Below are 24,653 nucleotides of genomic sequence, written 5' to 3' on the forward strand. Positions count from 1 at the left end.
GCATTTCTGTGGTAGGGAAGAATAGCCCTTTTTGGATTGTGTAGAAGATTTTACACTATGATGACATCAGGTCAGTGCATGTGGTATTAGCAGGAAGAACCATGACTAATGTCACATCATGTGGATTGTTTTTCCTTCTTGCCCTTTACAAGTAGAAAAATGTGCACAATGTAGCATAGTATCTGTTTTAATTCACTGTATATTGCTCTCTTACTGTGGCAAGAAACCTTTTTGGAGGTGTTCACTCCCCTGTCTCTCATCAGCCCCAGCTCTGTTTTTCTGACCGCATGCATGGGCACGTTTGTTGTCAGTGCTTGGTGCTGGCAGAGGCTGCTTGCTTTCCTCCCCCACGTCACAGCTTCGAGATAGTAGCTCCTTGCAGTGGGCTGCAGCATGTATGTAAATGGCTTTTTATCAGTCTGTTCTTTCTGTGTGACATCTCCCACGATAACCACCCCCATACAGACTGTGCTAGGATGGCTCTTGCAGATTGATGAAATGCTGCATGTGTATGAATGTCGATGGATGTCAGGGCCCTCAGCCCCACTTTGCACCTAGAGGGATGGTGACTCTGAAATGCAACGGTTCTTAAAATTTATTTTCAATTAAGGGGAATGACTGGAAATTCAGAGGTAGATAAAACTGAGACAGAGCTAGGAAGAATATTTGTAGGCTGATTGTTCTAGCTTCAGCACTGGATGGTTTCTTTTTCTGTATAGAGAGTTAACGTCCTCTTTTCCTCTTCATTACATAGCAACAGGGTTAGGAAATAGAAGCTTTGAAATAATAGGAAAACAACACGTGATATAAAGCCAAAGACTTCAGAGATGGACTAGAAGACAAAGTCTGTTATATGTGGGATGCTGTACAAAGTGTATGTCAGTAGAAAGGAGGCAACACAAAATGGGCATTAGTTAAAAGCAGCAAAATGATCATCGTCCCTTTCCCCCTCCACTGTCAGTTTGAAGTAAATCCACTCCCTCTCCTCCACTCTGGTCAGGATTTTCAAAGGTAAAAGGTACTAATGTGTGGTCCTCCAAGATATAGGTCCTTGAGGGAATGTGCTGTGCGATTCTGACTTGGGAGAGGGCAGAAGGAGTGGGAAGCTACCTCTCAAGCTTACATCAGTGGGGCACTCATCTCAACCCACTGAACTTACTGCTCATATCTGGCTCAAATGTAAGACATGAGATAGGGAAACTCCTAGCAGAGTAACCAAGGGGACAAAACAGAAACGTTGAACATGAGAACTAAACAAAGCTAAGACTCCTAGGAAGCTGAGGCTCCTCCAATGTGAGGGCTCGTACTGCATCATCCATCATGGGGAAACCTGGCACCCTATTGCCAACTCAGACTCCTGAAATGAGCTGTGCCAAGGTGCTGTACCTCCTGGGATTGGGGCAGCCCAGGAAAGCGTGGCTTCTGGTACAGATGGTGGCTCCTCAAGTATCCTTTGCTGTATATTGCAGCAGTCTAAATGGCTTCCTTGGAGAGGCTGTCCAGACAGCTGAACTCTTTCTTCTTTCGTCACCTCTCTGGATCTGTGTCAGGAACACTAGGATTTTTTATTACATCTTACATGTTTTTCATTGGTAGTCGGGAGTGTTATTATAGATGAAATCTATATGGAAGCATGTGCTGAACTTTTTACGACCTGTGTTGGGCTACTGAGCATCAGTGCAGTTGTGGTTGATAGGTAGGAGACCTGAGTTTCTAAGTAGTGGTGTATTGTAGAGATCCAGTGTGTTATAAGAACCTATGCTGATCAGAGTAAGATTGGTATGTGGATGTGTAGCCTCTCCAAATAGATTTAGAGATATAAAGGACTTTGTACTGTGATAGCAGACAAGGATCTGATAATAAAAGATTTTCATGTAGGGACAATGGCTGTGGGTCTTCAATTAACATGCTTTTAGTTTGTGAGTGGGCTTGGATGTTGATTCAAGAAAGAGTTTTAGTAGTACAAAACATTTTTTATTTTTTTTTCCTTTCTTTGGAAAAGAGGGTGATCTTGTGGTTAAGAGTCTCTTGTGCCTTGCCAAGAGTTTGCTGTGTGTCCATGTGCAATTTGCATGTGCTCAGATTTTCCAAGAGGCCTCAGATTTTCCGACTTTGTTTTAGTATCATTTTCCAGTTTATTTTTTTCCCCCTCAAAACTGCTGCTTATTGAAAGCTTCACTTGGAATAGTGGATGCTTAGGAATTCTCAAATCCCGTGCCAGGGTATTTCTGAAACAGCACTTGCGTTGAAGCACCCAAAATCTATAGCTGTCTTTGGAAATATAGGCGTTAATTTCTCTGCTTGCTCATCCCTTCCAGAGGGATGTATGTCCTTTCTTCATAAAGTGTTTGAAAGGCACTGTGGAAGCGTGCAGTGGCACCGTGTGTTAGAGCAGCATGACAAAAATGCATTGCATGTGTAGGAATTATATTTTCCTGGGGGTCTTTTCTTGAAAGTCACTAAAACAAGGGGGAAACCCACCCATGGAAAGACTTCCCTGTCAGCTGGTAAATGAAGGACTAACATGGTCATACTTCTGTTGGTGGGCTCCAGCTAAAGAAGGTGTTGCCATTTTGCAGGTCTGTCACTGGAGCGCTCAACCAACTCAATTGCCTCACGTGCTCGACTGTGTGAAAGGGAGCAGGAAGTCATGGCTTGTTTTGAGACAGCGTGTGTCATTGCCCAGGTATACTTGCAGGAGCTTGAAAAGGTAAGAAAAAACGTGCTCAGGGTGTTACCTGGTGGCCTGGGTGGAATTTCCAGGGGTTTGAGAGCAAAAATAATGGGGAAATGCCAAGTGGTCATAGCCAATAAGGAGTATGGGAACAAGTTGGAAGGAGTGAGGTGTCTCATTATAAGCACTTGCAAAACAGCAGTTTATCTGGTCTCTGCCCATTTCCCCTGAGAATGAGGTCTGGAAACAATTTTTGCCTGTCGTAAAGCACTGAATACCTCAGATATGCTCAGGTTGTATCTCAGGTTTAGCCCTTGCTAAAGAGGGACTACAAAGTTTGCATAGCAAGTGCCAGCATGAAGGAACCTAAGATATTTTACATATCTGCCATGTAAATGATACACAGCAGTGGGTATTGAGATCCCTAGCAAGCTGACAGTAACGTTTTTGGGTCAGCCATAGTAGTTTTAACTGCCAGTGCTTCACCTTCTCCAAATGAAACTGGAGGAACCTGGATCATTAGTAGCAATCAAATGCTCAGTCCGTGGTTGGCTAGGAGGCCAAGGAAGATGAGTACTGTGAGTTCTCTACTGAGCTGTAGTACATGCCACTGATTTTCTAGGCACATGCTTAGTGGTCTCTGTAACTTTGCCTAGCTGAGTTTGAAGGGAACACCATGCACTTCCATGCCCTTCTTTTGCCACACATTATGCTTGACACCACCAGCAGCACTGAAGGCAATGCATGTTACCTGTTCACCTGTAGCTTAACAGCCCTGGGCCATCTGACCAGACATTTCTGCTCTTCTCAGCAGCAAAGGTGTGTGTCTGTTCCAGGTTTTATTTTTAATTGCATTAAAACAAGAAAAAAATTGGCTTAGTGCATAAATAAAAATTCATAAAGAAGGCAAACTAACAAGTTTTCTGCTCTGTTTGTAGGAGAAAGCTGAATGGCTATTTTATTTAAAATTAAGTACTGTCCTTCCCATGTGGAAGTATGAATACATGGCAGTACTGAGTGCTGTAAAAAGTTTTTACTGACAGCTTGTGTCTTCAAAGAAGGGAGTTTGAACTGTAATTCATTCCTCTTCTGGACACAGAGACAAGGATGCAGGAGTACTGATAGATGCACTAGAAGTCCATCAGCCTTCTCCAATCCTGGATGTAAAAACCTGCTTTGGAGAGTCCACACGGGGCAATTTTCAACAATGAAAGCTGTTTGTTACCAGTAAGGAAGCAAAAGCAAGAAGAATTTGATGGGAGAAGCAGAGGAAAGGCTAAGATTCTTTCACCGGGACTCCTGATAGCTTACTAACTCTTAACATATATTTATGTTGTTAAACTAGACATTCCTACTCAAACATTGCATTAATATTTTTGTGCAAGATGCAGGATCTACATGGTTGGAATAGTACTTCTGAAGCCTTTGATATTAATGCATAGCTTTCTACTTACTGTTTTAAAGGTTGGAAATTAATAAGGGATGGTGTTTCAAACTCATATTGCATGTAGAATATTGCATGGAAGTCACTTTATTTATTTATTTATTTATTATGTGCTATTTATTTAAAAATTAAATTGAAATGTTTTTGGATAGCTAAAGAAGGTAAGTTTTCAAGTAGTCTGAGGAGAAACCTGATGGCAGAAGCTAACATTTTATTGTTGATGTGTCTGGCTCGTGAGGAACCGACAAGTTCAAAGAGTTGTCTGTAATCCCAGATATTTCTCTCCTCCCCTCACAGACCTTCAGCAACACACATTCAAGGAGTATCAAGGGCAGCAGCATGACTTACTCTGAGTTTGAACTTTCCTACTTCCTGGAAGCAGCTCTACAGAGTGCCTATGTGACTCATTTAAAGAAGGGGTAGGTGGATGCAGATGTTAATAAAAATAGATAATGTTGCGTGTTTTTTCTCACAACAGATGAAGGCTTATTTCCTTGTATGTGTTCTGTTGTGACTTTTTTGCTTCTGGCTCACTTTGAGTCCTGTCAGTGTCCCTCCCTCCCTTCTATTTGTCTCTCCCCGTCTGTCTTAAGAGTCCTAAGCCTCGTTTTTCCAGACCCACAAGTAGGGTGGAGTAGAACAATTTTGTTGTCTTGACTCAGCTCTGTTCCCTGTGGAGATGAGTGGAGTTTGACCGTAAAAAGAGGGTGGAATTTACACTGCTGTGTGCTTTTAAAATGTTCAGCCACAGGGCCTAGTTTAGAGCTCAGTGAAGTCTTAAGGGTAGTTTCTGTCCTTTATTTGTTTGTTTGTTTATTTAAGGTCTTAAATGTCCTGATCAATACACTACATCTGTGTGGTTTTACTAGAGAGAATGCATGTGGGAACAGTGCTGCTCCAGGGTAGTTAGTATGCCTCTGAAATACAGCTCCCAGTGAACCTTGGAAGGGCAAGAGGAGTTGGTGTCTGCAAGCCAACAGTGAATTTCACCTGAGGAAAACCTTATCTAGAACAATAAAAAAGACACTGTAAATGCCCACTTCCAAAGGCCATCAGTGAGGCCACACTGTTGCCTAAAAGAAGCCGTGTATTCAGAACATAATGAACTCTGAGTTGATGGAGAGACTGCCATGTAGGGAGAGTGTCTGTTTGCCGTGTGGAAACAGTACTTGTAAAAATTTATCCTTCCCTAGTCCTGTTCTTGCACCATATTAGCCCATTTGTTCCCAAGGAATCAGATACTGGATTTCTCGCTGCTCTGTATAATATTGCCGGTCAAAGTTTTATAAACTTTTTTTAAGCAAACCATCCTTCAAGTATTTAATTTTGGCTGTTTTTTTACCTTCACGCCCTGTCAAAGATATTTTATCTCATTTTCTTCACTCCTCCTCCTTTTCCTGCTGAGTAAAATGGAGGAGAAAGCAAAAAATGAGAGGAGATTGAAAGGAAGAAAACTAGGGCAAAAAATCTCAGCAAAAAATCAGTTTAAATTCTTCTGTAGAAAATTGGTACCATTTTTTGACTCTGGAGAAGGAGGGGTTGCTCCTTGCTTAGGGCTTTTTTGCTAGGGTTTTTTTTTATCCCCCAAGAATGACGTCAAATGCAACTGTGAATTGCCTCTGTGTTCCACATTTTTTCTTTAAAAGCCTGTGTTTACAGTGAAACTGTACTCATAAGCATATCCATGAGAGGTGCCTTCAGGAAAGCCATGTTTAACTCAAATACACAAAGCCCGAATGTTGTGAAATGCCCCCTTTAGTCAGGGGAGTACAAGTTTATGTGTAAAGAAAGTATGGACTTGTAAGTCTCAGTATCACCTTGGCAGTAGAGGACAGGTCTGTGGTTTTCCTGGGTGAGTTGACCAGCTGTGGCACAGCTTGCTTAGACTTTTGCCATTCTCACAGTGAACGAAAAGCTCAGGTCTTGTCAGCAAGCTCATTAACTATGTAACAAAATAAAATCTTATTTAGAACATATGACACTGATGGCCTCTAGGCACCTTTTGAATATCAAACTCACTCATGTTCATTTTATTCAGCAATGTTTTAAATTCAGTCTTCACCAGTTCAGTATATGCAGTGGGTTGTTTTAGCTATTACTGTGGGCCCTGCTCTCCCTTCCCACGTTATTTTAATGACAGCCTTAAAAAAAATCCAACCACAAAACAACCCACAAAAACCCCTACAGGAAAGCGATTTGGAATCAAAATACATGTGTGAATTAAGCAGCGCTTTGATTATAAGCTGAATTGCTGCAATAGCAGCAAAGTGTTCTCTGTAGCTGTCTCCTGATGAAAGAGCATCCCAGTCGGTGCAGTGGAGCTCCCGTGGCTGGGACGGGAGAGGAGCCCAACGTGCTTCTTGCCTCCTCCAGTGCAAGTGAGAAACACCAGCCAGGCAAATAAAAGCTCTGGTGGGACTTGACAGCTTGTGTGTCTCTGATCCCCTCCCCAGCTCGTATTGATGTGTGGTTTCTGCCGCCAGAGGGCATAAGCAGCATTGGGATATAGTAGCGAAAGAGGAGGGAAGTGGGAAGAAGCTTTTTAGGATGCTTCATGTGTGTAATAAACTTCTCCACCCAATATTGAACAGCTCCAAGAAACGCTTTTGTTCTCCTTGTTGCTTCCAGCATATTCAGGTAGGAAATAAGCTTTGGATGATGAATGCTCAAATTGGCAGGGGGGTAGGTCCTATTGGATGGATGTGGGATAGACGTAGGATGTCCTTCCCCAGTGGCACTTGTGTACAAAAGGAATGGCAGGTGCTTTATTCTTGTATTGCCAGGCATAACAGCTGAGGGATATTAGTGTTGTCATGCTTTTGTTCCTGCTGGCAGGAACAAGCATGATCCTATCCTGTCGGAGCATGATGAAGGATCCCCTTTTCTCTTGCAGTATGCAGTGAAAAGAAAGCACCAGTCCAAAAGAAAGGTCCGGTCTCCCTTTCATATGTTGAATTGCCAGCTGTAAGGCCCAACAAGTCTTGCAGCTGTGCAAAACTTGTGCAGATGCTTTTAATAAGCTGTTTACTTAAAAATATTGTGTTGCTGAAGACACTTTTCCTGCAGTTGTTTGCCCTGCTGCATTCCAAGAAAGCTTTCTTTTATTCTTCCAGTGAGCAATGCTGATGCTGTGGATGCAGAATATAAGCAGGCAGAAGCTGTCGTACTGTAGGAATCAGCCAGTTGTCTTTCATGCTAGCATCTGCAGTGGGTTTTGTTTTTTTGGATGTGTGAAGATCAGCCTTATTTCTTACTGCCTTTCCTTTCAGAGTATTGAATGGGTATTCCTACTTCATACTGATTGGTCAAGTCGCTTTTAGTATTTTCTTTGGGCAAACTCGCTTCACCTGTGTGAAGTAATGGTTATATATATACTGCTGTCTTAATGGCACTTGAAGTGTGTGCAGGGTTTCACAAGCAAGACAAAGTCAGAGCTTTCTAGAGGATGTGGTTGGATTTGGAAACTCTAAATGGGACACTTTTGAGGAAAATGAATTTCTGAAAAATAAATACTAAGCACTCATTAGAAATCGGATTTCCTATGATCCCTCAAGTTAGGACCTAAATTACATTGGAAAACCCCAATGAAAACGCCTGGTAGGATAAGCTTACACAATTCTTTCTCCCCTCCCCTCTCCTCTGTTTTCTAGAGTGCTCGGTTTCCTTTTTGAAATTTTGTAGGCCTCTGTCGCAATGGCACTTTGAAACAGTAACTTCATGTGTGTGTTGTTTCACAGTAGAATCTAATGTACAAAGGCAGGCAGGACAGTGTCTGCCAGTCTATTAATCTCTTCTGAGGAATCTATATGGGCTTTCTCCACATTTATCTCTTCTTTGGTCCTCACAGCCTCACACCTTATCCAGGACACTGCCTACTGGCTGGATCTAGAGAAGTGCTAAGTTCTTGTTTTGCATTGGGTTTTTCTGAGCGCTTGACGTGAGAGACAGGCTGTCATTAGGAAACTCTAATGTGCTTTAGTTGTAGTTACTTGTCCTGTATGTTCATTCATAGGAATCTGAGAATCTGAGGCTTATTTCTTCAGGTGTCTTTTGGGACTGTGCATGAACAGCTGCTTAAGGAGAAAGTTTGGTTTTTGAGAAACCTGGGTGAGATGCAAAGATGCAAAAGGAGCTGGGCAGATGCAATGCTGTTGGTGCTGTTTGTGTGCTCCAGTTGCCGTGTGCTGGAGGGGTGCCTCTGCAAACTGCTATGTAGTCATCTCAAGATGGTCTTTTCCAACTGTTAGTGGCTGTTTTAACAGTTAAAGAGTGGGTATAAGAACATGATCTTTTGGTGCCCATGTTGTTGGCAGACTGTCTTTGCAGATCTCTGTGCCCACTGTCCGCTCTAGTTCATTATCACCATTTTTCCCAGCAATTTGCATAGAATCAGTGTATTTCTTTTATTTTCTTGTATGTTAAAATTTTGTGTAGCCTTAACCAAACAATATGACATAAATGTGATACAACTGCTTTGATTCATGGACTGGTAATTAATTACCCTGTATTAACCTGGTACTTGTACAAACAAAACAGGTTTTCCTGCCAAGCTGGACTCAAGGTGCTCTTTGTCACAGTTTGTGCCCATGATTTTCTGTGTTCATCTTTATTAGATTAGCTATAATTGAATCCTAAACCACATTTAATCATGTGTTGTTTTTTTTTAATGCCTCTCTCGCCACTTTTGTGGCTAAAATCAAAGCAGTTTAATGACCATGTGCTTTTCCTTTCCTGTTCTGCCTCGTTTCTTTTGGCATCTTAGCAGTGCAGGGGACCCATGGACTCTTCCAACCCATTTAATTTCCATGATCTGATGTTCACTTACGATGCCATGGCTTGAGGCAACAGTACCTGGGATTTCTAGATAGTCTTCTATCCAAGTCCTGCAGAGGGTCAAGATTGCTTAGTTTCTGATCTAGACAAGATCAAATGGATTCACCATGGATTGCCAGAGACTTTGTTTGCATCCTTGTTCACTGATTTACATACATATATTTCTGTTCAAATACACACCTTTCTTTTTGTTGACCTCTTCAGGTCCTAATTAAAAAAAAAAATCTCTTCAAGTGCATGTTTAGTATATGAAGGATATCTTTTAATGGAACAGTAAGTTCCTTATCGTTATGAGTGGAGCAATTCATATACTTAAATGTTTGCTCAGATGGCCTCCTGGCTTGGCGCAGTAGAGTGGAAAGACCAACTTCTGTAGAGAGGTATGTTTGCAGACTGCTGGCAGATGTGCTCTATCTCCTGTCATGGCTTAATAACATTCGATAAAGTTCAAAATATGAAAGCTGCCAAACCAAATCCTCAGTCCTGTAGAACTGGTATCGTTTTCAGATGCTTTGCATGTTTCAGAGTTGACAGCTCAGAGCCTGAAGCAGGTGCTCTCTGAGAGACCCTGGCCACACAAGGACCTGTCTGGAAGGTGATGAGTACTGGGTGCTGCTCCTGGGCTGCCCATTTTGCACTCCTACCTTCCCTTGAAGGTGTTACTAGGCGTTTGTTGTGCGGGTCATGGTTTCAGCCCTGACTACTTGCAGATGGGTAGAAATTTGCCATTTATTCTTGCATTCACTTCAGTGTGTCACTATTCCTTCCTTTTCCTCTCACTCCCCCCTGCCCCCCAGAGCAAGGTATTTCTGCTATGAAGCTGAACTTTATGATCTTGTCGAAAAAGTGGAACTGAAATGGTGCTCCAATTCTCTGGGAACGAAACTGTCTCTTTTTAGCACATTCTCCAGGCTTTTCATCTCTTAAGTATATGCCAAACGTGGAATTAATTGGCTTTGCAAGTAGTCAGTAATCTTCTTTGTGATGCCAGTTAATGGAATTGACACTTTATTAAGACAAATACCATTACCCTAATAAGAAATCTAAACATATGCATTTTTGAAAATATTTTAGAACTGCTATATGCCATAAGTCTTCTGTCCAGCCTCTTAAGAAGCCCGAGGAAGCACAGGAAATGCCAGTAGTTTTCAGTAATTGAGGAGAGCAGTTGGGCAACTGCATTTTGTTTAGATGGGGGAATTTACTGGCGTTGACTATCTGATAATAAATAGCATATAACATTTATGTTGGATTTTGTGTGACTACTCATGCATAAATATCACCATGTGGTTTATTGCTTTCCTCAGTTTACTGTCTAGAGCTACATCTTTGTGGGCATATTCATTCCTAGACCTACAGGAAAGCACCAGATGTCTTGGCCCTGTAACTGGAGAGCCTACTGAAGCATTGAAGCCCAATTTACAAAACCTTCCTTGAGCTTTTTTCCTTTGATAAATTCAAAGCACATCTTTCACCTAGGACAAAGTGGAAGGAAAAAAGATAAAGACAGCTTCTGACTTTCTCCACAGGGGCAAGTCTCCAGTGTTTTTGCTCTTGCCTTACTTTGTTGCTACCACAAGTAGGTAATCTACAGATTACCTCAAAGTTTAAAATTTTGAGATGAGTATTGATTGGTAGGAAGGTCACATGTATTTGCATTCTTTGACTTGGTGAGCATAAGCTTTAGGGTGGTATTTTATGTAGCTAATATTCATGGTAAACATGGTGACACTTTATTTTCCCCTCACCCCCCCCAAAATTTTTTTTTTAATTTCTTCAAATATTTGCATTTTTTTTTCTGGACAGCAAGAAGGTTTGCAGTGCATGAAAATGGGGACAAGCACAGTCTGTATGGCTTACCTTCAAAATTTAATCAGATTGACAGCAAATGTTGTTATTTTTTATGCCTCTTTTAAAAAATGAAATCTAGGTTTCATCTGCACAGAAAATTCTCCTGAAATAAGCTGAAGTGGCAGTTAATGCAACAGTATAACTGCTTACCTGGTTGTCTTTATTTCAGTACAGCATTGCTCCTGTTCTGATAGCTAGAGTTTTTTTGGGTAGCTTCCACCTCGTGATGAAAGTGAGCTGAACCACTTTGTAGTTACTGTGGTGGTAGGGCCATGTCCTTAGCCTTGAAGAGCTTATAGGCTGCAGGTGTTTTAACTAGTATGTCCAGTGTTTAAACTTTCCTCTCTGCACCTTTCAGTGCTCAGACACACGATTAAGATACCATTTGGGAACTAGTCTGCTTTAATTGCTTATGGTGTATGCAGAGTAATGTGATTTACTTTTTTTTCTTGCCTAACCCTCTTTTATTGCAGGTTAAGCTGTGCTTGCAGACAGTTATTGCACCTTAGCTGCCCAATAATAAACTGTTTAAACCACTGTAATTTTATCATATGTCTGGACCATCAGACACAAGGCGTTTAAGCACCACCTAAAAGAAATCATCGTTTAAAAGCATCACGTAAGCTCAATATAATTCAAACAAGTACAATCTGTGTGTATGAAGAGGAGATGTGGATGCTTTTAAGAAGCATCTGCTTTATAAATATGAGCTATGAAAGGCTTCCAAATGTCCCCTCTGTTCGTCAAATGTGAATGTGATCTTCTCCTAGGAAGCCATCTGGAGTAGGCATGCTACAGTCGCTGCCTTACTTGGTGCCATTGTCCTGTCTGTGCCTCAGACTAACTTGTCTCGCTACTGCACACTCAGTATTAGTGATTGTTTCATTGGTTCTTTGAATGTCAAGTTTGTTGCCAAGCTTTGGCTCATCATAAAAATATTCTGTCTCCAGTGTGCTATTTTTTGGAAATTTTTATGATATTTTTTTTTCCTGCCTTCCCCACAGAAATATTGTGAAAGGAGTGAGGAGTCTGCGAGAACTACTACGGACTGTGGAAACCAAAGCTACTCAGACCTTAAAAATGGTAAGGGGAATGAATGGGAGATGGGAAGGTGGGGTAATCTGCTGTGCAGGAATGACATCTGTTTATTAACCAATGGAATAGTACAAAAATGTGTTTGTCCTTACTTGATTGTTGCCTGCCTTTTTTTTTTTTTTAACTTTTTGAAGTGATGTGCCAAGTGATGCACTTAATTCAAAGACCTGCCCAATTGAAACCTCCAAGCCTTCAGACCTGGGCATGTGGGTCACTTTTGGGGTTTTTTTCAGTGTGTTTTCTAGTCCTGGTAGAAACAGGGATGTATTTAGTTTGACAGTGCTGTCCTCAGGTGTTAATGTCTTGTTTTCTTTCTCACTTTTCAGTTTGTGCATGCACACCTTTTATGCATTTGCATGTAGAAGCATTAAGTACTTCTACAAGCAGTGCTTTTTTAGACTCAAGTGCTTCAGTGTTCTTCCTGTGAAACTCCCTTCAATTCAGTACAGTATAGAGTGATTTTAATTTTTTTTAATTTGTTGGTGGTGTTTGCATTCTGCATCCTGTTATCCTGAGTGCCTCTGGTAAAGAAATCATGGAAAAAGTTATTTATGTGCCTGTTTAACTTCTTAGACTTTTAACTGGTTCTTTCCTGTCTCCCCATTAAGAGATCTTGTCCTGAAGTTACTCAGAAGGTGACAAGGTCAACAGCACGAAGAATAGCAGTTTTGAGAGTGTGAATTAAAACTTTGCAGCCCTAAAAGCACCGACATTGATACGACTAAACTTGTTTTGTGCTTGGTTCAGATTTATGTTTTGTGTAATTCCAGGCAAGTTCAGCAAGGGAGATGGGCATGGGTTGGCATGGCATTTTGGAGATGGAGAGTGCCAAGTTCCAATGGATGGACTGGCTGTATGTCTAGCTCACATGCAAATGCAGAGCTAAAAAGAAAGTAGGAGCAGAAAGGGTATCCTGCGTGATTTTTTGCCTAGATTCCTCACATCTGTGTATTTTGGAACTTTTGTTCTGGAAATGAATCTTCTCGTTGCCTTGGGATCACCTTATATGCCTAATTGAGAATACAGATGTATGTGGAAGTTTGTGCAGGGAATCAGAAGAGGTGACTTAAATAATTGTCATGCTCAAATGGTTGCATCCTTTTCCAGATTGAGATCAGGGTTCAGGGGATTTTTCTTGCTTGCCTGTTCTATCGTTTTGCTGAAATGAGCCTAACCATCTGCCATTCCTGTACCATGACAGAATGTGGCATTCGAGTGCTCCTGTCCCTGTGCAACTGGGGTGAGCTGTACAACACCCATGGGGGGATTTATCCCTGAGGGGAAATCTGAAGGTGTTCATCCAATAGTTTTTCTTGGGATTTCCACTTTACTGGAAGTTGTATTTTAATTTTCTTACTTATTTTTAAAGAGCTGTCAAGAGGGCAAAGGGAGAAATGTGCTTAATTAAACAAGTTTTTCAAGCATGAAAGTGAAATACATGATTTTTTTTCCTAATCTGTGGGATCACAGTGTTCCTCAAGCATAATGATGCTTTTTTTAGCTGAAGGCAGTAATAACATAAATCAGTGTCCTGGCCTGTTCTGGTTTGTTTGGTCTTATTCAAAACAAGAATGGGGCTAATTTACACAGCTACTGTACTGTATGTTAAAATCAAAGACACTAAAAAAAAGTATTTGCTGCTTGCCTTTTGAAAGGCTTATCACAAACTGTACTCCTACTTCTGCGTGAACCAGTAGAGATCTTTCTGTTGCTGGCATATTATTTTTCCCTTTCCCTCCCTGTAGGAAAAAAATATAGGAGAGGTGGCTCCTCAGGGTAAAGCTGACTAAATAATTACACACTGAGATGATAAAATGATACTGGCTAATGTTGCAGGCCCATAGGCCGTTTTGCTCATGGTTACTTGCTATAAAAAGCATAGAAAAACCTAGTTAGAAACAGAAGGCTTTCTGTAATTGTCAGTAGGAGTGCATGGAAGGGCTTGGGGTTTCCAGGGAGTTGTATGTGACAATATGTCTTTGAGGCACCATCATGCTTTCAGATCACTTTGCCATTTGCTAGGTACATCTATGAAACCTCCCTTTCTGGTGTTTAAGAAACAGTGCACACTACTGTGGTTGCATTTTAGACTAATTCAGTTAATTCATGTGTTCTGAGGTGGGTGAAAATTAGGAACCTTGCATCAAAACAAGCTATTTTTCTGAATCTGGTAACAGGGACTTTAACCTCAGTATGATTTATTTGGTCCTGTACTGTCAAACCTCAAGTTGGAGTAATGCTTCAGTTTATCAGTCATACCTATCCTGGTATTTAAAAGAAAATGTCTCTTGGTGGCCTCATAAGAGATCTCAAAGTGTAAATTACGTATAAAATTCATATGCAGTAGTCAGAGAAGTTCCAAAATTATATTTACAAGCATTAGGACAGAAGGGCTGAAGTTTCAGGCTGACTCTGTTCTGTGCAGTGTTTCCTTTACAGCTTAGACTGCTCTGCTGATTAGAGTTCACAGAAGATACCACCTGTTTTGATGTCTCTGTGCTTGTTTGCATGTTCATCTCTTTAAAATGCAAAAATTTAGAGATTTGTTGAGTGGGGGACAAGGAAAAGTGACAAAGATAGTTTTGCAGAGTCAAGTTAACTTGTGCCTTTTTGGGCCCTGCTTGCTAGCTATGTGTATGAACTGAAAAGCAAGTATTTAAGAATTCTTGGCCACTCAATGGTCAAAAAAGTGCATGCATTGTTGTTGCCTCAATATAAAGTTCCTAGTCCTCTTCTCACTCCATTATTGTAACAAAAAGAGAGAAGCAGTGCCAAGATGAAGCTATAAAAGGCTGCAGGAAGAGCAATATTAACAGACTAAGGGTTGATCTTTTAAACCTAATACAAAAGTAGCCTCTGGGCTGGGACTTGCGTACAAAATTCTGCGGCTGAGAATGCAGTGGAGTGCCATCATACTTTGATATAGTAAGATTTGTGAGATTGTCTCAGTGGTCCGTGTGGCAATCGGTTGTCTTCATTCACCAAAGCATCCCTTGCTGTTAGGCAGTTTTGGTGCTTTTTTCCTACAGCATTGCAACAAGACCATGTAAATGCAGAAGGCTGAGGAGGGAAGAAACCGCCACTGCTGTAGACTTCTAGCAGCTGTTTTAGCTACTCTAGCTTTCTGAAAAGTGGTCCTGTCATGTTGTTGGTACATCTCCTTCCCAAGGTGGAACATGGGGAAGGGGGGAGTCTTTTGTGTTGGAGAAGGCTTCACTGATGTCTTTTTCTGTACTGTTTGCTCATCTCTAGACTGCAGCCAAACAGCTAGCCCAAGTACTTCTCCATTCCCTCAGTGAAGACTGTTACTGGAGCCCTTTATCTGATCCGCTTCCTGAGTTCATGAACAAGGAAGATCAGTCTTACGTTAGCAATCTTCTTTGTCGGAGGCCTGAGCTGTACACAGAAGAGAAGTAAGCATTCTTTTTTATTTCAATATTTTGGCAAGAGGAAGGAGAGTGTTTGAACACTCTTTGGTACTGCTAATTATGTCACCGATTCATGTAGTAGTTCTGTGTGTTCTTGTTTTTAACTTCCCATCAAAAGGCCTGCTGGAAAAATAAAGCATTAAAACTTGAGTGTTTAATTTTATTTTTTTTCCCAGGAAGGAAGAAAATCCAACCAAATAGCTCTCTTTGCTATGAAATGGAAATAGTCTATTTATGGTTCAGTATAGCTCATCTAGGATATATTGCAGAGCTTTTAATTATGAGAACCTGCAAAAGAAGGTATTGCCTAGCAAATGAATTATGCATGAGATGTTTCAAGTTACCGCTCTTCTTGTGAAAGGAGAAAGAGACTGACAGGATAATTCTTGACCTTCCTCAGAAAAATGTGTTCTGTCTTTCAGTACGTACTGCCCTCAAGACAACGTAGAAGAGGCTCTTCTTCTCCTCTTAATCAGTGAATCCATGGTAAGCCAAAAATGAGTTTGTAATACTAATAGTACAAAGGAATACCTAGCGTTTCTATGTCAAGTATTCTGGTTGGTTTTGTTTATGGAATCTTTGCTAGATAAATAGAAGGAAGGATTCAGCTGTTGAACAGGAAGTGCTGTTTATTCCTTTGTTAGTGACACCACTTTTATTAAATAGAATGTCAGTGAAGGGTTTTGGGAATTGTCAAGAAGAGGAAGTGGCTGCATTTGCCATAGTTGCATACGGGTTCTGACATTCAGATACATTGTCAGTAGACTGATGTTTCCATTCAAAACATTTGTGTGGATTTATGGATCAAGAATGAGAGGAAGAGAGCCTTGTCTAAAGCCCCAGGCATGGTTGTGGTACCTGCTGTTTGGTGTTTGCAAGATACAATATCCTGCTTACATTCCTTAGTCTGCAGGGATAATATTTTAGCTATTTCAGTCTTGAATGATCTTTGGCAAGTTTTGATGCTGATGATACAGGAAGTTTTGTCACATGCAGAAACATCCATAATGAATTACAGTAAAATAATTAGATTTCTTCTACTTAGAACATCTGTTGCTTTAAAAAAATCCCTTTAAGAGTGGCAATCGGTTGTCTTCATTCACCAAAGCATCCCTTGCTGTTAGGCAGTTTTGGTGCTTTTTTCCTACAGCATTGCAACAAGACCATGTAAATGCAGAAGGCTGAGGAGGGAAGAAACCGCCACTGCTGTAGACTTCTAGCAGCTGTTTTAGCTACTCTAGCTTTCTGAAAAGTGGTCCTGTCATGTTGTTGGTACATCTCCTTCCCAAGGTGGAACATGGGGAAGGGGGGAGTCTTTTGTGTTGGAGAAGGCTTCACTGATGTCTTTTTCTGTACTGTTTGCTCATCTCTAGACTGCAGCCAAACAGCTAGCCCAAGTACTTCTCCATTCCCTCAGTGAAGACTGTTACTGGAGCCCTTTATCTGATCCGCTTCCTGAGTTCATGAACAAGGAAGATCAGTCTTACGTTAGCAATCTTCTTTGTCGGAGGCCTGAGCTGTACACAGAAGAGAAGTAAGCATTCTTTTTTATTTCAATATTTTGGCAAGAGGAAGGAGAGTGTTTGAACACTCTTTGGTACTGCTAATTATGTCACCGATTCATGTAGTAGTTCTGTGTGTTCTTGTTTTTAACTTCCCATCAAAAGGCCTGCTGGAAAAATAAAGCATTAAAACTTGAGTGTTTAATTTTATTTTTTTTCCCAGGAAGGAAGAAAATCCAACCAAATAGCTCTCTTTGCTATGAAATGGAAATAGTCTATTTATGGTTCAGTATAGCTCATCTAGGATATATTGCAGAGCTTTTAATTATGAGAACCTGCAAAAGAAGGTATTGCCTAGCAAATGAATTATGCATGAGATGTTTCAAGTTACCGCTCTTCTTGTGAAAGGAGAAAGAGACTGACAGGATAATTCTTGACCTTCCTCAGAAAAATGTGTTCTGTCTTTCAGTACGTACTGCCCTCAAGACAACGTAGAAGAGGCTCTTCTTCTCCTCTTAATCAGTGAATCCATGGTAAGCCAAAAATGAGTTTGTAATACTAATAGTACAAAGGAATACCTAGCGTTTCTATGTCAAGTATTCTGGTTGGTTTTGTTTATGGAATCTTTGCTAGATAAATAGAAGGAAGGATTCAGCTGTTGAACAGGAAGTGCTGTTTATTCCTTTGTTAGTGACACCACTTTTATTAAATAGAATGTCAGTGAAGGGTTTTGGGAATTGTCAAGAAGAGGAAGTGGCTGCATTTGCCATAGTTGCATACGGGTTCTGACATTCAGATACATTGTCAGTAGACTGATGTTTCCATTCAAAACATTTGTGTGGATTTATGGATCAAGAATGAGAGGAAGAGAGCCTTGTCTAAAGCCCCAGGCATGGTTGTGGTACCTGCTGTTTGGTGTTTGCAAGATACAATATCCTGCTTACATTCCTTAGTCTGCAGGGATAATATTTTAGCTATTTCAGTCTTGAATGATCTTTGGCAAGTTTTGATGCTGATGATACAGGAAGTTTTGTCACATGCAGAAACATCCATAATGAATTACAGTAAAATAATTAGATTTCTTCTACTTAGAACATCTGTTGCTTTAAAAAAATCCCTTTAAGAGTAAGGGGAAAAGGTGGAGAAAAACAACTGCATTGAAAACTTCATGGTAACCTTTGATCATTTTCATATTCTGAGAAGATGCAAACATACAGAAAGTGTGTGAGGAATGTTTTCTGAAAACATGTAAGGAAAGTTACTTTGCTTTAAATGCTGGGTGGTTACTTGTAGCTCAAAGTGAGATTTGAAAACCTTGGAGCATCAGTCACCCTCTTGGGAACTTCTAAACCACTTTCAACAAATTGAGAAGAGATATTGTGGAAACTTCATTTTGTGTTGTTTTTTTGCTTCCTTTAGTTTCTTTGTCTGGTTCTTCTGTCTCAAGTCCTTCCCCTTTCCTGCAGACTTCTTCAGAACATGGCAACTTGATGTTGTTTGCTTTTAAAATTTGGGGAAAAATTGAAGAGGCAGAACTACCCCAAATATTGACTTAAAAATCACTGAGTGTTACTATACTTTGTGCTTTTTAGTGGTTTCTATATTAAGCTTCTACAGTACATCTGCTTTGTATTTTCAAGAGCTTTTCTGCAGTTAAGAGTTTTTTTGTAATCGGAAGTGGAGACTTCAGGAGTGAGGGCTTGTAGAACACCACATGCACTTCTGTTAAAATCAGAAGAACTCCTGTCAGTGTGGCTTGTCAGGGCTGATCCAAGTGGGAGGAGGATCATGGGTCTGGGTCAGCAACAACACTCGCTGCTCCAGCCTTTTCTGGGACTAGGCTTGCAATCAGAAAGTCCTTGTGGGACCATAAACTCTGTGATCTTGTTCTGCTGAGGTGAATGAAAGTTATCCCTCCTTTATGGGACAGCATGTAAAATGGCAGACTCGTCCTGTAACTAAGTTACAGATGAAGCAATATGAAAATGCTGCTGATAGGAACTGGACTGCTGTGCTGACTTCAAGGCTAAATAAATAAGCTTGTGTTTGCTTAAGTGCTGTCTTCTATATATAGGAATGATCTGGAGGCAGATGCAAGGCATTTTGATGTGCTGCATATAAAACACTTAATCAAACATCCTGTAGTAGATCACTGCAGGAACCATACCTGCCTTTCCATTTTTCGGGAAATGGAACATCTGAGCTTTCCTCTTGCATTAGCAATAGGCTTGCAGCTTGTATAGCTGTGTATAGAGGTACGCTTAGGAACTAAAGGAATGTGATTCCTAAGTGGAGGAACAGAGGGGGCAATGTAATTCTTACATATGTTTGCAATTCATAAATATTTTCCTGTAGTTTTACTGTTACGGTACTAAGACAGGGAAAGTTTGTTTAATTTATGACATGAGACATCTTTTCTGTGACAGTTTTGTTGTAGGCTGGTGAGTTTTCTCATGTACAGGTTTGTTGTTTGTTTGAAGTTTATTGGTTTTTGTGTTGTTTTTTAAACTTGCTGAAGCTCATGAAAAATGAGTTAACAAGAAGCAGATTTCCAGTTGAGGTCTCCCTAATGATATACAGTTAACAACTGAATAAAACATACTTTCCTTCCTGGAGAGAGCGTCAGTGGCAAGCGATAATGGTATGTTTCTATAGGGCAGTAAGCAACATAGTTTGTGTTCCTGGATTTTTGGCTGGATTAGGCATTTTTTGAGTATTCACAGTTTTGAACCCCTTAAAATGAAACAGAAGTGTATGATTAGGTTGGCTTACTGGGAGCTCTCCAGCTTCTCTGACACCAGAAAGGTACTTTTTCTGTCTGATTTTTTAAAGAGACAAAAGAGCAACCATGCCATTATAACTCTCTTGCAGCACTATAAAGCCAAACAGCTGCTCCACATGCCTGTTCCTGGCTTTTGCCACTGCAAAATGAGCTCAAGGGGGACAAAATCGGGGAGAGGTAGGACAGGAGAATTGTCAGCACATGGAGGGGGACAGAACAAAGATGTACTAGGGAGGAGCATAAATCATCAGAGAACCTCAAAGTAAATATGTGATAAATTTGGTGATGGTAGCTTTTTCAAGAAGTATATATCTGGAACACCTTTTTTTTCCCCCTGAGCCCTACAGGGAGGGAGTAGATCCGTGCTAGGTAGTTTGCTGCTAAAATTCACTTTATTTTTCTGTTTGTCTTCCTTTCCTAAGGTGAAGCTAACATCTGCTTCACCAGTATCTGTGCGACTCCCCAGAAGTTGTTACAGGTGTTACAAGAACTGTTCCTATAAGGGGGGAAGGAAGAAAAGAAATTGCCTTTAAGGTGTTGTGAGCCAGACCCTACGTTCCAGCACACTTCTGGCTCTTGGTGCTGGCTTCTGGCTTGTGATGCTGCCTCAGCTTTTGTTCTTATCCCTTTACCTTGTGTTGGAAGGAAGCCACTTTTCAAGTCCTGGTGGGATGAAATGAGAATATCTTCTAGCAGGGCAATTAAAGGTTCCTTCAGTATTTCACTCACTCTGCCTCTAAGCCTAAGTTTTTCAGAAGGCAAAATAACATGGTAGTGTCTTCCATAGTTTTGAAGATGCTTCTGTGAGTATATTAACACTTAGAGTGAAAGCTTGGGGTCTCTTTCCTGTATTCTTGCGGTCCCTTTGAAAACGGGAACCTATTTTCATAAGCTGAGGCATCTCGGTAAACAATGAAAAGCATCCCAGTTGTTGAGTTTGGCAAGTGCTTTTCCTCCATGCCAGCTGTTACTTAGTCACGGTGGTTGGCTGTAGAGTTCTCATGAAGGAATCTAGTGAAACAAATCAGGCAGCCTGAAGATTACCACAGTCGGGGTTGTCTTTAAGGGGGGTGTTGTGGCCTCCTGGCTAAATTCTCATTCCTTATGCACAGCCTGAGTTATGGTATGGATGGGCTGCGTTTGTGCGAGGAGGAAAACGCTCTCCCTCAGACCAAGGCGAAGGCCAGCTGGTGACAGCCTTTGCAGCTCAGGCTGTGGTAGAATGATGTGTTCCTATCACATGTTGGAAAAAATGGACCGGCCTATTTTTAAACCACTAGTCCTCTTTCTTATTGCATTTAACCCATCAAAACCAGTGGCGCTGTGTTTGTGGGGAGAACCAAGGGCATATTGTGACTTGCTGCAGTGTGGTTTCTCTGCATCGTGTTACCGGTGGGAATGGCACTGATTCTGCCACTCTGGTGCTTTGTGCTGTGGGGCGTATGCAAGGGAGGTTTGGCAGGACTAACCCTTAGCTGCAGTTTTGTTTATTTTAATAACCATTCTCAAGGGTATTCTGAGTTGATTGCACTGCCCCTTAAAGTCAGCCAGAAGTTTCTCAGAGCCAGGAATGGAACACTTTCTATTACTTGTTGTGTTTACTTTTGAGGTTTAAAAAAAGAGAAAAAGTTCTTTGTTTGCACTCAGAAACCTTGCCTTCTTGAATCTGAGATCCAACGTAGAGTCTGAAATGCCTTTATTCAGCCTTTGGCAGTACTGGCTCTTACAACTGGGGATTCTGGCTGGTGCAGTCCACTAAACATACCAGGTAACATGGATTATTTTTTTTGGCTCTGTGTTCACTTCACTTATATTGAAAATGAAGCTCCTTGTATCCAAAACTAATACATTCTGTGCCTGTGTAACAAAGATTAGAAATGTCATCCCCATCTTATCTCTGATTTGAATCCCTAAAGACGATTTGACCTCAGAGAGCCTGAGAGCACAGAACAGATGGTGAGGGGGGGAAGTAAGATACTGGGACTTGTCCTGTTCTTTTTACTGGTGAGAACAAACTCATGGCTGTGAGCATGCCTTTAACAGAATAAGATTAAACCCATGTATTTTAAAGCACAGAAATAATTAAAACCTGTTAACTCTACAGTTTCTAGCTTTATAAAATAATGCTGCCCAACAAATGAGTTGGAAAAGGAGAAGAATCTCTTGTTGCTTTTGTAGGATTTTTTGGTTTTTTAAATGACACCAAGCCCAGTGATGATATAACAGCTGGCTGACCATCACGAGTACTTTCTTGAGAGCTATCACACCATGGCAGCTGAAAGAGGCAACTGGGGACAGGATTGCCTGCTCTGGCTCCTGCCAAATCATGGTCTTGCACTTAGAATAGCAAGCCTGACTGTCTCTTTAACTGGTCTGCAAGGCAAAGCTGTGTGTTTGGGGCCTGGAAAGGTGGATTGTAGGATGTTTGTAATGGGAAATACACCACGTCCGTTAATTGCCTCTTGAATAAGTAGTTCTAAAGTGAGGTGCTGGAGGCAGGATAGAAATCTTTTTTCTTCTGCTTTGCAGTAGGAAGTCTTGTTTCTGAACTTGCAAGGAGGATGAAAATTCTTGGAAGATAGTTTTCTAAATGCAGATTACTGATGGCAAATATATGACTTGTTACCCAGGACAGTATCCATAAACAAACTTCATTATTTTCTCTTTCTCTCTTCCTTTTGTGTAGGGTTGTTGGGCTGTTTTGTCTTGGGGAGTATGTCTGTCTTACTTTCTGTGATGTCTCCACAATTAGTTCTGCTGCAGTATGAGACATTAAAATATACCTGGTGAGAGTGAAGATATATCTCTATGGATGTATTTAATAACCAATAATAATGAGCTGTTTTGCTGAGACATCCAAATGGGGTACCAGTAACTGGTTTTCTGTTGCCTGCCAGAAATGAGACAGATGCCACACAGTTCACAGGGCAGTAAGTTTTCATTTGCTGTGCTTCTTGTCTGAAATGGAGCAAATTGCGGTATCTCTGAAAGAGAAGTTTTGGGAGTGGCTGGAGTATGGTGTTTCTTACCTTTTCCAGCTGCTTCCCATTTTCACAGCAGCTTCGCAGTCAACCCTGAATATTTTCTTTGTATATGTTAGTGAGGGGAACTTTCAGGTGCTATGTAGAAATTATCAATAACAGGTGAAAAATCAGTAGCCTCTTCCACATGAATGGAAGTGAAGAATTGCCGTTGTGAAGAATTCATTCATTTCGTTGGCAGTACAGGCAAAACAGCCAGTATGGAGATCCAAAAGACACGGATTGAATATTTCCCAGCTTTTAGCAGTAGAGGCATCAATTGCATGATTTCAAAGGCTTGTTGTCAATCTTACATGCATAGCATTTGTTTTTCTCTCTTAATGCTAGTATTGAATCACGCCAATTACATTATTACAGTACACTGTGTAAAACATGCTGCCGTTCTGTATAGATGGATCTGTATAGTGGATCTGGCAATTATATCTATTATGAAAGTTGCAGTGGATCTGGCAATTATATCTATTATGAAAAGACACAAGTTGAACATTAGAATGCCCATGAATTAGGGGCAGGCAGCAGGCACTCATTAAAGATTTTAATTGCTTTCTTTTTCTTCTTTGAAAAAAAAAAAAAAGCAGGGGGAGCCACGTTTCAAAGTGAGCAATTAAAGGAAACTTCATAGCTAATTTCTGTGAGAAGAGGCTGCTATGTGGAATATGCTCTATTGTAATTCATATGATTGCTTGACATTTTATTAAGAAGCACATCTTTGTACTGTGGTAAAATTCAATTTTCTGCAGTATAACTGTGTGCGTAATAACTGCTGAAGTAATGGCTGTTTGGATTTGCTGTGGCTCTTTTCCTTTCTATGTGTAATAAACATGCCATAAATAAGCTATAATTATCAGGGTCATTCATGCAAAGCACATCCTTTGTGTATAGGTGGCTTATCTACTTTGCAGGTAAGTATATTGTATATGTGGATAGGAAGGCACAAGCTGTTTGTAGCTCAGCAGGGTTGGTAGATCAGGTGCAGATCCCCGAAAGGCAGATCTCTTCCCTGCTATCAGAGCCAGCGTGGGTCTGAAGGTCCCATACTGTTGTATTCCTGTGGTTTGGAGACGGACCTAAAAATCCCTGCTGAACCCCAGCTGGCTTTGTGCCTGGTCAGGTTGAACACCTGAGTTGGGCTTCAAGCATGATACAGGAACATCAGGGTGGCTGAGCTCGGTGGTACCACCTGTGCTGGAGCCTTTTGGATGTGTGTGGCCTGCAGGCGGGCTGTGTCCCTGGGCTGTCCTGTGTGCTGCTCGGTCTGGGCTGACTACAGGATGTCTTACCTCCCAAAATAGGATTGGTATCATGTCTGAGCCACCTGCATGTACAGCTGATTGTGTCTAATGTCTCTCTGGGTTGCTCCATTACTTAGGAGTACCTCAAATAAAGGGGCATTGACTGTATATTTTTGCTCTGTATAATGCAAGTTACACTAACTCCCAATGGTGAAGCTCCTGTTGGTAGCATTAGTGACCTTCCCCATCCCACACAATGGCCTTGAACAGAGGTTCTCTCTTTTAATGGTGTGACTCACCACTTCTCTCCATCTCGCTTGTGTGCTGTGAGGCATGCCTGTGTGACAATGGGAACAGTTTAAAGGGAAGAGTCATGCTGGGGGTGTTGAAAATGTATTTGTAGGTATGTTTCACTGCTGCTTTTAGTGGAGGAGGAGGAAGTAATGCAGTAGGACAAATTGGGAATTACTGCTTATGTTATGGATACACTGTTTGGAGATCAGTGTTCTGCAAATAACCATCTTTGCGTCTGTGTTCAGGAAAATTAGTGGTCTGAAACAACAGAAACACAGGTAGGTATTGTAAAAAAGTTGATGTAAATGGCTTAGAACTGATGCATTCTCAAATGCAAAATGAAGTATCTTTCTCGCTCTCTCTCTATGGTTCAGTAAGTAAAATTCGCCATCCAACAGAATTGGTGTGTGCCGTATTGCAGTAACTCTGCAACTCTTTTGTACCTGTACTTAACCAGTGACTGCAGGATTTCTCACT

At 41.0% G+C, this 24,653-nt stretch overlaps 1 protein-coding gene across 2 annotated transcripts in view; it reads left to right on the top strand.

Moving 5' to 3' along the window:
* Positions 1-24,653, top strand: part of TTC7A (tetratricopeptide repeat domain 7A) — a 179,406-nt gene that overhangs the window by 16,191 nt on the left and 138,562 nt on the right. Inside the window, exons 3-7 of one of the 2 annotated variants that reach the window (XM_014951213.1) lie at positions 2,580-2,710; positions 4,416-4,537; positions 11,807-11,885; positions 15,150-15,310; positions 15,748-15,811. In XM_014951213.1, the coding sequence (XP_014806699.1) occupies positions 2,580-2,710; positions 4,416-4,537; positions 11,807-11,885; positions 15,150-15,310; positions 15,748-15,811 (557 nt within the window). Of the gene's footprint in view, positions 1-2,579; positions 2,711-4,415; positions 4,538-11,806; positions 11,886-15,149; positions 15,311-15,747; positions 15,812-16,704; positions 16,860-17,296; positions 17,361-24,653 lie in introns of those variants that run through there. The other variant, XR_001413041.1, reaches the window with a different exon arrangement.

This window comes from Calidris pugnax, unplaced genomic scaffold, assembly GCF_001431845.1.
Source record: "Calidris pugnax isolate Ruff unplaced genomic scaffold, ASM143184v1 scaffold24, whole genome shotgun sequence".
NCBI classification, from domain to species: domain Eukaryota; kingdom Metazoa; phylum Chordata; class Aves; order Charadriiformes; family Scolopacidae; genus Calidris; species Calidris pugnax.